This window comes from Cervus elaphus, chromosome 13 (assembly GCF_910594005.1).
Source record: "Cervus elaphus chromosome 13, mCerEla1.1, whole genome shotgun sequence".
NCBI classification, from domain to species: domain Eukaryota; kingdom Metazoa; phylum Chordata; class Mammalia; order Artiodactyla; family Cervidae; genus Cervus; species Cervus elaphus.
In genome coordinates, this window is record NC_057827.1 from 9,743,063 (window position 1) to 9,755,847 (window position 12,785).

Consider the following 12,785-nt stretch of genomic DNA (forward strand, 5'->3'; position numbering starts at 1 on the left):
ATGTCAAGACGGTTTCAGTACAGAGAAAAGCCAAAGTGAATGAAGGAACAAACAAAATAAATCATGAAAAATAAATAAAATCTAGTGGTTCCTTGAGGACCTCTAGAATATATAAAACCCTGACTAGTCTGATAAAATTTAAAAGAGAAAAAGTAAAACTGTTCAACATCATAAATCAATACCATGAATGGAAATATAACTACAGACATAGGAGAAAATAATTACCAAAAAAGGTAAATGTAACATGCCGTGATAGCAAATTCAAAAATCTAAAGGAAATAGATGATTTTCTACCAAAATATAACATCTTAAACTGCATATAAGCAAAAGCAGAGAACCTGAACTGACCAATGATTTCAAAAGATGTCTGAAAACAAAGACCTGCTTTATCTAAGCAACCATTAGTAATAAATGATTCCTATGAAACTTCTCTAGACTATAATAAAATGGGAAGTTCCCCAAGTCATTTTGTAAGGCTAACATTGTTTTATACCAAAATCTCAAAGACAATAGAAATAGAAAAGTATAGATCAATTACCTGTAAATATAGAAGCAAACATTGTAAGTAAAATATCAATAGATCAAATCCATCCATAATAACACCAATTAACATTTATTATAAGATTTCAATATTAGGTCAACACCTACTATCATGCATTAGAACAGCAAATTAAAGTAGAAAAACTATGTGAGTATATCCACAGCTGTTAATATACATCCAATAAAATTCAGCAACTTTTCTTAATAAAAACCCTAAGCAAAGAGGAATACATGGAAACTACCTAAATACAGCAATAGTCTATTTACCAAAAATGTACAGAAAATGCCCATAAACTGCTGATGCCAGGACCTTTAAAATCAGGAACAAGAGAGATACATCCGCTCTTTTCAGATGATTCAACTTTTGACATTTCTGCTAATACACAATAAGCCACGAAATAAAGTTAAATAAATATTAGAAAAGACAAGACAAACCTGCTTTGAATTTGCAGATAACTTGATATATACCTAAAAGTTTTGAGGAACTTCTCTGAAAACTATTAGAATTAATAAGAGAAGTTGATAAGGGGATTGGGTAAAACAAATAAATAAGCAGAAGAGATTTCCTTCATATCAGAAAGTCAGAAATGGGAAAGAATGATATACATTCCATTCAAACAATGGCAAAAACAATAATAAATAAACAAAATATGTTCAGGAAACCTTTATCAGTAAAACTATAAAATCCTACTAAAGAACCTAAATGCAGCACATATCACCATGAAAGTTACCATGGGAAATGCACAAAATGGAAAAAACAGATGTCTGATAACAGTTAAGATATTTTTGAAAAAAGCAAATAAGGAGTAGAAAACTTGCATTAACCAGTTGTAAGGTTTAAATAAAATGCCTATAATCAAAACAGCATGGCATTTGAACAGAAATAGATTAAAAGGCTAGTGGACCAGTGCAGAGAATCCCAAAATGTATATAAGTATATATTGGAAGAAATGGCAATGGTGACATTTTAATCCAGAAAGAAAATCAAAGTTTACTTTAAAAATTGTGCTGGAATATTTGATCATCTACCTGGAAGAGAGGAAAGTTAGATTCGCTCCCTGAAACCACATACACAAAGAAATGATAGGAAAAATAAGGCTTAAAATGTAAAAAATAAAAGAGTCAAAATAGTATAAAAGATTCTAGGAGAATATTTACATAAAATTGAGGGGAAAATGACTTTCTTATATAACCTAACTGCCATAAATGAAAAGACAGACATATTTGATTATATATTCACATATCTTTGTTATCTCAAAAGACAAATAATGGATTGGGAAAAATATTGGTAACATCTATGATAAACAAAAAAGGCTTAAAATCTCTAATATACAATAAGACTCTTCAAAATTAGAAGGAAAAGGTGAGTAATCCTTGAGAAAAATAATCAATAAACTGTAACAGGCAACTCACATAAGGGGAGACACAAATAATTTATGAGGATATGCAAAGATGCTCAACATTATTAAGATAAGAAATACGGACATTAAAACAAGAAGATTCCATTTTAACCCATCAGAGTGATGAAAATTAAAATGCCCCTGGACATCCAGTGCTGGCCAGCATGTGGGGAATAGAAATCCCCATGTCGTGATGGCGAGAGTGTGAGTCACCACAGCATTTGTGGAAGTGATTCCAAAGCAGTCCACTTTCAGGACTTTGATCTACATAAGAAATACCCTAGAAATCAGGCTATATCACAAGGGCAAAACCCAGAAATAATCCAAATGTCCACTACCAGGAGAAGGGCTGAGTCAACTAAGCTACATTCACTCTAGATTTGAGGCACATACCAAAAAGAATGAGATACAGCTACACTGACTGATCGAGGGGGTGTCAGTGACAGAGTGCTCAATTTAAAAAGCCAAATTGAAGATAATGTAAATAATGCAATCCTATTTTTGTTATTAAAATGGTAAACTAACTAGAACTAATTCCCATGTGTTTTTTCCCAGTTTTATTGAGCTATAATTGACATATGACATTGTGTAAGTTATGACCTGCTGATATAATACATTTATATATTATAAAACAATTACTACTGTAACCTCAGCTAACACCTGTACCATGCCACCTAATTACTATTTTTTTGTGGTGAGAACATTTGAGATTTATTCTCTTAGAAACTTTCATGTATATAATACAGTGTTATTAGCTGTAATCACAGTGCTACACATTAGATCTCCCGGGCTTATTTATCATATGGCTGAAGTGTCCAACACTCCAGCTATTTGCCCCACCCCTCAGGCCTTGGCAAACCATCTACTGTTTCCACAGTTTGGCTTTTTTAGTTTCCACCTATAAGTAAAAACATACTGTACTTATCTTTCTCTGCCTGACTTCTTTCACTTAGCATAATGTCCTCGAAGTCCATCCACGTTGTTACAAATGGAACCATGTCCTTCTTTCTCATGGTTGAAAAATAATCCACCTCTTCCTCATCCATCCATCCACAGACAAAGACTACTCACCATTTTTCCCGGACAACTGCTGGGCAAAGCACTTGCTTCAACAAAATACTTCCTGAGGAGATGTTTGCTGGGGTCAGGACTGTCCAGTAAAATGTAGGAGCAGAAAAAGGCTCCATGCCGAATCAGGAATATGGCAATATCTTCATTCCCTACAGGACAGAAAGCAGAGTGCTCAGGGCATTTGGGACGCAGAGTGTGTCACGGCTGTCCAAAAGGCCTGACACGCATGTGAAACGAAAATGAAAAGGGCATGGAGCTGCTGAATGTGTTGCCTCCCCTGACTCCACAGGTTCCCGTCAGTGAGAGCACTTCGGTGGGGCTCTGCCCTCTGCAGGGCCTCCGAGGAGTCGCGTTTGCCGCGGCTGGTCACTGGCATTGAAATCCCCTCGCAGGAGGGAGTCGGGGGGAGGAAGAAGGACGCAGATCTTTTGAAGAAGAAGCCGAGAACAGAGCTGGGAAACCCCACACAGGCCCTGGAGAGCCGAAGGCGATCGTGAAGGGCGGGCCCGCGTCTCTACAGGACAAAGGCTGTCACGGGTGGGCTGACCGGCACCCACCTGACTTGATGGCCGCGTACAGCGGCAGGCGCACGATGACTGGGAACTCATTCTTCCTGACTGCGCAGCTCTCGGGGTCAGCCCCGTGGCGCAGGACCAAGAGCTTCACTACTGCCAGGTGCCCCTGCTGACAGGCCAAGGCCAGCATCCAGTTCAAGAGCCGCTGGGGGCTGCAGGGACCTGCTCGGATGAGAGGACAGAGAGAGGGCCGCTGAAGGCGCAGCTGCTCCTGCTCTGAGGTCCCCTCCAGCCACGGCCCTGTTTCCAGCTGAAAGTGGCTATTGTCCAGTTGACAGTGTCTACGGAACAGCCCCTCTGAACTGCATATGACATTTCCCCACATCACTATAAACCCGCCTGCCCATCAAATAACACCGGCTGGGGAAAAGTAGCATTCAGAACAGCACATGCAGTGAAATTGCGATGAAAAATGTATGTGTGGACACAAGACTAGGAAGAACCACCTACCCTCAGTGCTGCAGAATTCTCTCTGGGTGGTGGGACGGTGAGATGCCCTTACTCTCTGCCTCATCCCCAGCCCTGACCGCATCCCTGGAGCAGCATCACACACAGGGACACAGGTTTTAGAGACAGGTGACTTAGGATTAAAATATTAAATAATTAAAATATTAAAATATGTCATCTGGGGCAAATTTCTTATCCTCTCTGTGGCTCAGTTTACCCATAAGTAAAAGGGAAAAGGAACACCCTGCCTTCCAAGTTTAATGTGAGGATTACATGACATTGTGTATATCAAGTACTTGACTCAGTAAACTGTCATAACATCTATCAAGTGCCTGATATAACTCATTGTGTTATGTCATTATGTTCTTAGAGTAATAACCCTTTCTGCTTTCCCGAATTGTCTGTAATATACATATACCACTTTCATAAGTTTAAAAATACTCTGATGAAGAAACAGATCAGCCTAAAACTTAAGAGAACTGCTCCCTAAAAGAACTGCCCACTTAATTTCAGGATGAAATAACACACTGAACGAACAGGGACAGCATGGGCTGAAATGTCATAGTATCTTCAAGTTCAAAGTAATGCAAGGTCTTTTGGATCTATCTGCCATGGAAAAATGATCTCATCCCCCACGTGGACACTTCCCAACTGCATCATAACACTCATTTGCAGAGGTGGAGAGTTCTCCGGAACCAAAGTGCTCTGGAGCCTGGAGAGAGTACCCCTCTGTGTCATAGGAAATTGACCAGGAAATGGGGGTGAGGTAGAGAAGGCAAGAATTAAAACCCAATACACAAGGTACCTGGCATCATGTCTGGGGTGCAGCGGGTGCTAAATAAATATCCCTTCTTTGCCCTCAATTGATGACTAAAATGAACAATTCAAAGGAGGAGGTACATGAGCAGAAAACAAATTACCCCTAACTCAGTTAGGACCAGATATCCAGCTGTGAGAAGTGCGGTTGTCATGCTGCTAACTCCCGCTGAGGATGGAGTGTGTCAGTCTCAGGAGGCAGGCCCTGTATCTCACAGTCATCATTTTAATATGAGGAAACCAAAGCTCAGGGACAGTTGGGAACTTGCTAAAGGTCCGACAGTTGGTAAATGGCGAAGTCAAGCCTTAAGTTCTGCTTTACCCAAAACCAAAGGGTACTATCTTAACCATGCAAACCCCTGTGTGTATTCTTTGAGGCCCAAATCCAGCTCAAAAAGCCCCATTTTGGTCTCCATCTTTCCACCTCCTCTTTCTTGTCAGCCCGCTGAGCTGCAAGACCAGGAATTACATAATGATGTCCTTTGAATGATGTTCATAATTACACAGTGATGTACCCCCCCACCATGGACCTCTCGTCCATCCTCTTCTTGGACCCGCCCTTGTCCTCCAGCTGCCTCTTATCTTACCTTACTCCTGACAAGGGCCACCCTCCCAACAGGTTGGGAATTCCCAGAGGACAGACACTGTTCTGCCCATCTCTGCACTCCCCACAGGGCTCAGCAAATGCCCTCAACTCTTTCAGTCCCACTAGCTCTGTCCCGAGCTGAATTAAAGACAGGACACCCCAGGAGCCGCTGAAAACCATGCTCAGCTCCAACATACTCAGGTCGAGCCAAGCTCCCTGCTCTGCAGAAGCAGGCAAACCAGGCTCTTCCCTTGTTTGTCCACCAGGTAAACTCCTGCTCAGTCTGCAAAGCCCAGTTGAGATGTTGACCCCTTCTGAGGACCCCAGCCTGCACACAGACAAGACCATTCCCTGATGTGTGGTCGCAAATGACTGTGTAGACATTTCAACCTCTGCATGGTTACACCACACAGTTAGTCTTTTCTGCCTCAATTTCCTCTGCTGGACCAGGAGCTACTAAAGGGCTGGGACCACCTTTTTAAAAAGGCGCTGTGTCTTTCAGATTCTGTAGTGTGTCCAGTACTTGGCAAATGATCAATAAATGTAAGCTGTCCAATGAGTGAGTCAGCTGGCATAGATTCTTTAGGGCAAGAACAGAGCTATTCTTGGGGATTCCTGAGGAGAAAGAATCAGCCTCTGGCACCTCAGGGACTCCTCTCCTCTCTGCCTTCCTATACCTTGCTTGACCCAATCTGTGTCTATGGGCCCTAACACTGCCCTGATTTCTGTTCATAAACTCATTCTTCCTCCAGGTGTATGAGGGGCATGCCAGCTTGGAACCAAATCTGAGCACAAATCTACCTCAAAGGACACAGTCAGACACTCCCTTAACAGTGAAAAAAAAAGTGAAAAGTGGAAGTCATTCAGTCGTGTCTGACTCTTTGCAACCCCCTGGACTATACAGCCCATGGAATTCTCCAGGCCAGAATACTGGAGTGGGTAGCCTTTCTCTTCTCCAGGGGATCTTCCCAACGCAGGGATCAAACCCAGGTCTCCTGCATTGCAGGCAGATTCTTTACTAGCTGAGCTACAAGGGAAGCCCAAGAATACTGAAGTGGGTAGCCTATCCCTTCTCCAGCGGATCTTCCCGACTCAGGAATCAAACCGGGGTCTCCTTCATTGCAGACAGATTCTCTACCAAACGAGCTATCAGGGAAGCCCTTAACAGTACTATTGCATTATTTGTGGTGTGTGTGTGTGTGTGTTAGTTGCTCAGTCGTGTCCGACCTGTTGCAACCCTGTGACCTGAAGCCCGTCAGGCTCCTCTGTCCATGGGACTTTTCAGGCAAGGATCCTGGAGTGGGTTTCCATTTCATAATTTGTGGGATCCAACGTAAAACTTAAAATGGGGTCCCTTGTTTAAAAAGTATTACAAATTTCAAGAGGGTAATTGCAGAGTGTAGTGGGTGCTATATGTAATTCCCAGGTGTAATTCCCATGTAATTCCCAGGTGGCGCTAGTGGTAAAGAATATGTCTGCCAATGCAGGAGACCTTAGAGACGTGGGTTTCATCCCTGGGCTGGGAAGATCCCCTGGAGGAGGGCATGGCAACCCACTCCAGTATTTTTGCCTGGAGAATCCCACGGACAGAGGAGCCTGGCAGACTACAGTCCACAGGACTGCAAAGAGTTGGACACAACTGAAGTGACTTAGCAGGCATGCTCACAAACCAAGTGTGGGGCTCTTCTAAGTATGGGGCCCTGTGTGACTGCATTGTCACATACCCATGAAGCTGGCCCAATTCCCTTGCAAAATCCTAACTCCCAACAGCCACTGCTAAGACAATGCCTCAGCCTATAGCTGTAGCAATAACTGTAACAGATCCAAGGCCATTGCAGGAAATCAAAGGATACCAGGATGCCTGAGTCTACCAGACAAAAAATTACTTGTTATTAAGAAAGCAACATAGCAAGGAACATCCAGACAATGTAATATTATTCAGTGATAAAATATATGTATGTGTGTGTGTGTGTGTGTGTGTGTGTGTGTGTATGAGCTCTCAAGTCATGAAAAGACATGGAGGAAACTTGAATGCATACTGCTAAATGAAAGCAGTCTATCCAAAAAGGCTACATACCATATGAATCCAACTATATGTCATTCTGGAAAAGGCAAAACTATGAACACAGTAAAGAGATCAGTGGTTACCAGGAACTGAGAAAGAGATAAACAGGTAGAACAGGAGGACAGTGAAATTATTCTGCATGATACAATAATGGTACATATATGTCATTACACATTTGTTAATAGTCATAGAATATACAACCCTAGTGCAAACTATGAGCTTCCATTAGTAATAACATATCAATATTGGTTTGTTCATCAATTTTAACAACTGTACCATTCTCATACAAAACATCAATAATAGGGAAACTGTGAAGGGTGGTATATGAGAATTCTTGGTACTTGCTCAACAATTTTTCTTTAAATCTAAAACTGCTTTAAAGAATACCCCCAGATTTCTGGATCTGGACTGGTAAACAGTGTGAAGACATAAACAACTTGGAGTGCAGCCACCCCCCTCCAAATGTCTGTCTGGTTCCTAGGAAAAGAGGGTCCCTGAGGGACTTCCCTGGTGGTCCAGTGGTTAAGAATCCGCCTTCCAATGCAGAGGATGCTGGTTCAATCCCTGGTTGGGGAACTAAGACCCCACATGCTGTGAGGCAGCTGAGCTGGTGCGCCACAACAGGATAAAAGCCTGCGTGCAGCGACGGGGATCCTTCGTGCCATAACCAAGACTCAATGAAGCCAAACAAATAAGGAAATAAGTATTTTTTCAAAAGGAGGGTCCCTGAGTGGGGGTGAATAACTCACACCCTGGGACTTACCGGGCAAAGTGAGTGAAGTCGCTCAGTCGTGTCTGACTCTTTGAGACCCCATGGACTATAGCCCGCCAGGCTCCTCCGTCCATGGGATTTTCCAGGCAAGAGTACTGGAGTGGGTAGCCATTTCCTTCTCCAGGGGATCTTCCCACCCCAGGGGTTGAAGCCAAGTCTCCTGCATTGCAGGCGGATTCTTTACCATCTGAGCCCCCAGGGAAGCAGACTCTTTACCTGGCAAAGACTCGAGTAGCTCCTGAACGACGTCAGCGTGCCCAAACTGTGCTGCCACCACGGCGGGGTTGTCATCGGTGGGCTCCGTTGGTAGCTCCACCAGCCTCTCAGTGAGAAGATACCGGACGGTCTCCAGGTCACCATAGGCTGCAGAGATGCTCAGGAGCTGGCCCTGGTCAAAACAGAACAGGGACAAGATGTCAGCAAGAAGAGTGCTGCTGGGAACTGCCAAGAGAATCGACTCTAAAGGTTCACCAAGCCCATGGGCAAGTCTGGGACTATGCAGCCCAGGATGGCAGGACCAGTCACGTGTGATTGTTAAGTCTTGAAACATGGCTCATGCAAAATGAGATGTGCTGAAAACGTAAAATCATATGTGATTTCAGTCGCTCAGTCATGTCTGACTCTTTGCGACCCTAAGCAGCATGCCGGGCTTCCCTGTCCATCACCAACTCCCGGAGCTTGCTCAAACTCATGTCCATCAAGTCGGTGATGCCATGCAACCATCTCTTCCTCTGTTGTCCCCTTCTCCTCCTGCCTTCAGTCTTTCCCAGCATCAGATTCTTTTCCAGGTGATTTCAAAGACCTACTACAAAAACAGTAAATTATCTTGTCAATATTTTCTGGGGCTCTAAAATCACAGTGGATAGTGACTGCAGGAAAGAAAATTAAAACACAGTTGTCCTTCAGAAGGAAAGCTATGACAAACCTAGACAGTGTATTAAAAAGCAGAGACATATTTTGCTGACAAAGGTCCATATAGTCAAAGCTATGGTTTTTCCAGTTGTCATGTATGGATGTGACAGTTGGACCATAAAGAAGGCTGAGTGCTGAAGAATTGATGCTTTTAACTTGTGGAGCTGGAGAAGACTCTTGAGAGTTCCTTGGATGGCAAAGAGATAAAACCAGTCAATCCTAAAGGAAATCAGTCCTGAGTAATCACTGGAAGGACTGATGATGTAGTTGAAGCTCCAATACTTTGGCCACCTGATGCAAAGAGCCAACTCATTGCAAAAGATTCTGATGCCAGAAAGATTGAAGGCAAAAGGAGAAGGAGGCAGCAGAGGATGAGATGGTTAGATAACTTAGACAGTATCACCAACCCAAGAGATATGAGTTTGAGCAAACTCTGAGAGATAGTGAAGGACATGGAAGCCTGGTGTGCTGCCGTCCATGGGGTTGCAAAGAGTCAGACACGACTTAGTGACTGAAAAGCAACAATCATGTCAATAATTTTTATATTGATTATATGTTGAAATGATAATATTTAATATATTCTAGTTAAATAAAACAGACTATTAAAGTTTACCTGTTTTGTGAAGTTTGACTAATATCTGTGCTTTAGTTAATAATATTGTATCACAGGTTAACTTCCTGTTTTCTTACATGATATTTCTTTATATTTTCAGAATTGTATTAGAATACTATTAATAGTTATATAATCACAATAGCAAGAGATGTTCATCAGTTTTCACAATTAATAGTCAGACAAAAAATAAAAGATAATTATAATTGCAAGCCATAATGGAAACATGATTAACCTAACAGTATAAAATAATTACCATTTGAGGCATTAAGCAGAGTGATGTGGTACGTGGAAATACATATACGCACATGTTTTCATCCACCCAGCCAGTCCATGTCTTTTGGTTGGTGCATTTAATCTATTTGCATTTAAGTTAAGTTTGATATGTATGATCCTATTACCATTTTCTTAATTGTTTTTGGTTTATTCTTTGTAGGTATTTCTTTATTTTGTTTCCTGCCTAGAGAAGTTCCTTTAGCATTTATTGTAAAGCTGGTTAGGTGGTACTGAATTCTCTTAACTTTTGCTTGTCTGTACAACCTGATTTTGACGTCAAATCTGAATGAGGTGTTGCTGGATAGAGTATTCCTGGTTGTAGGTTTTTCCGTTTCATCACTTTAAATGTATTGTGCCATTCATTTCTGGCTTGCAGAGTTTCTGTTGAAAAATTAGCTGATAACCTGATGAGAATTCCCTTGTATATTATTTGTCATTTTTCCCTTGTTGCTTTTAATATTTTATCTTTGTCTTTAATTTTTGTCAGTTTGATTACTATGTGTCTCAGTGTGTTCCTCCTTGGGTTTATCCTGCCTGGAACTCTGTGCTTCCTGGACTTGGTTGACTATTTCTTTTCCCATGTTAGGGAAGTTTTCAGCTCTTACCTCTTCAAATACTTTCTTGGGTCCTTTCTCTTTCTCTTCTCCTTTGGGACCCCTATAAAGCGAATGTTGGTACCTTTAATGTTTTCCCAGAACATTCTTAGGCTGTCTTCATTTTTTTCATTCTTTTTTCTATATTTTGTTTTACAGCAGTAATTTCCACCATTCTCTCTTCCAGGTCACTTATTCATTTTACCTGTGATTCTGCTGTTGATTCCTTCTAGTGTATTGTTCATCTCTGTTTGTTTGTTCTTTAGTTCTTCTAGGTCTTTGTTAAACATTTCTTGCATCTTCTCCATTCTTTTTCCAAGATCCTAAATCAACTGGATCAAATTGCCAACATCTGTTGGATCATTGAAAAAGCAAGAGAATTCCAGAAAAACATCTACTTCTGCATTATTGGCTACACCAAAGCCTTTGACTGTGTAGATCATAACAAACTGTGGAAAATTCTTAAAAACATGGGAATACGAGACCACCTGACTGCCCTCCTGAGAAATCTGTATGCAGGTCAGGAAGCAACAGTTAGAACTGGACATGGAACAACAGACTGGTACCAAATAGGAAAAGGAGTATGTCAAGCAAGGTTCTATATTGTCACTCTGCTTATTTAACTTATATGCAGAGTATATCATGTGAAACGCTGGGCTGGATGAAGCACAAGCTGGAATCAAGATTGCCAGGAGAAATATCAATAAACTCAGATACACAGATGACACCACCCTTATGGCAGAAAGTGAAGAAGAACTAAAGAGCCTCTTGATGAAAATGAAAGAGGAGAGTGAAAAAGTTGGCTTAAAACTCAACATTCAGAAAACTAAGATCATGGCATCAGGTCCCTTTACTTCATGGCAAATAGATGGGGAAACAAAGGAAATAGTGACAGACTTTATTTGGGGGGACTCCAAAATCACTGCAGATGGTGATTGCAGCTATGAAATTAAAAGATGCTTGCTCCTTGAAAGAAAATCTATGACCAACTTAGATAGCATATTAAAAAGCAGAGACATTACTTTGCCAACAAAGGTCCTTTTAGTCAAGGCTACGGTTTTTCCAGTAGTCATGTATGGATGTGAGAGTTGGACTATAAAAAAAGCTGAGCACTGAAGAATTGATGCTTTTGAACTGTGGTGTTGGAGAAGACCTTGAGAGTCCCTTAGACTGCAAAGAGATCCAACCAGTCCATCCTAAAGGAAATCAGTCCTGAATATTCATTGGAAGGACTGATGCTGAGGCTGAAACGCCAATATTTTGGCCACCTGATGTGAAGAGCTGACTCATTGGAAAAGACCCTGATGCTGGGAAAGATTGAAGGCAGGAGGAGCAGGAGATGACAGAGGATGAGATGGTTGGATGGCATCACCAACTCGATGGACATGAGTTTGAGCAAGCTCCAGGAGTTGGTGATGGACAGGGATGCCTGGCATGCTGAAGTCCATGGGGTCGAAAAGAGTCAGACACGACTGAGCGACTGAACTGAAATCATCTGCGCTATTATTATTCTGAATTCTTTTTCTGGAATGTTGCCTATCTCCACTTCATTTAGTTGTTTTTCTGGAGTTTTAGCTTGTTCTTTCATCTGGGAGATAATCCTGTTGGGAGGGGCATGTATGGGAAAAAACTGGGTCTTGTCCTGGTGGGCAGGGTCATGCTCAGTAACACTGTAATCTGCTGATGGGTGGGGCTCCCTCCCTATTAGCTGTTTGGCCTGAGGTGACTCAGCCCTGGAGTCTACAGGCTCTATGGCAGGGTTAATAACCACTTCCAAGAGGGCTCGCTTGCCAAGGGGCACCTCCCAGAACTGCTGCTGCCAATGCATCTGTCCCCGCGGCAAGCCACTGCCAACCCACACCTCCACAGGAGACCCTCCACTGTTCATTAGGTGTTTTCGAGATTCCACATTGTATTTAGTTGCATTGAGCTGTTTCAGCTGTATGCAACAAGTTCTGAAAAATTCTCCTTTCATTTTTAATCTGTTATAAATATTTTCTAATTTTCTTTGTTATGGTTTCTTAGATACACCCATCATCTAAAAGTGGACATTTATTTTCCAAATACATGGAGTTTTTAAAGTATTCTTGATGTTAATTTCTCATTTTGATATTAGTTTCTC

General features: G+C 41.8%; 1 protein-coding gene across 6 annotated transcripts in view; it reads right to left on the reverse strand.

Annotated features, from left to right (window-relative positions):
- The window catches only part of LRRK1 (leucine rich repeat kinase 1), a 135,238-nt gene that overhangs the window by 74,138 nt on the left and 48,315 nt on the right, over positions 1 to 12,785 (reverse strand). For 4 of the 6 annotated variants that reach the window (XM_043922574.1, XM_043922570.1, XM_043922573.1 and 1 more), the window contains 4 exons: positions 8,489 to 8,660; positions 4,037 to 4,120; positions 3,569 to 3,748; positions 3,012 to 3,160 (listed from right to left, as the gene is read on the reverse strand). In XM_043922574.1, the coding sequence (XP_043778509.1) occupies positions 3,012 to 3,160; positions 3,569 to 3,748; positions 4,037 to 4,120; positions 8,489 to 8,660 (585 nt within the window). Of the gene's footprint in view, positions 1 to 3,011; positions 3,161 to 3,568; positions 3,749 to 4,036; positions 4,167 to 7,512; positions 7,886 to 8,488; positions 8,661 to 12,785 lie in introns of those variants that run through there. The other 2 variants (XM_043922576.1, XM_043922575.1) reach the window with 2 other exon arrangements.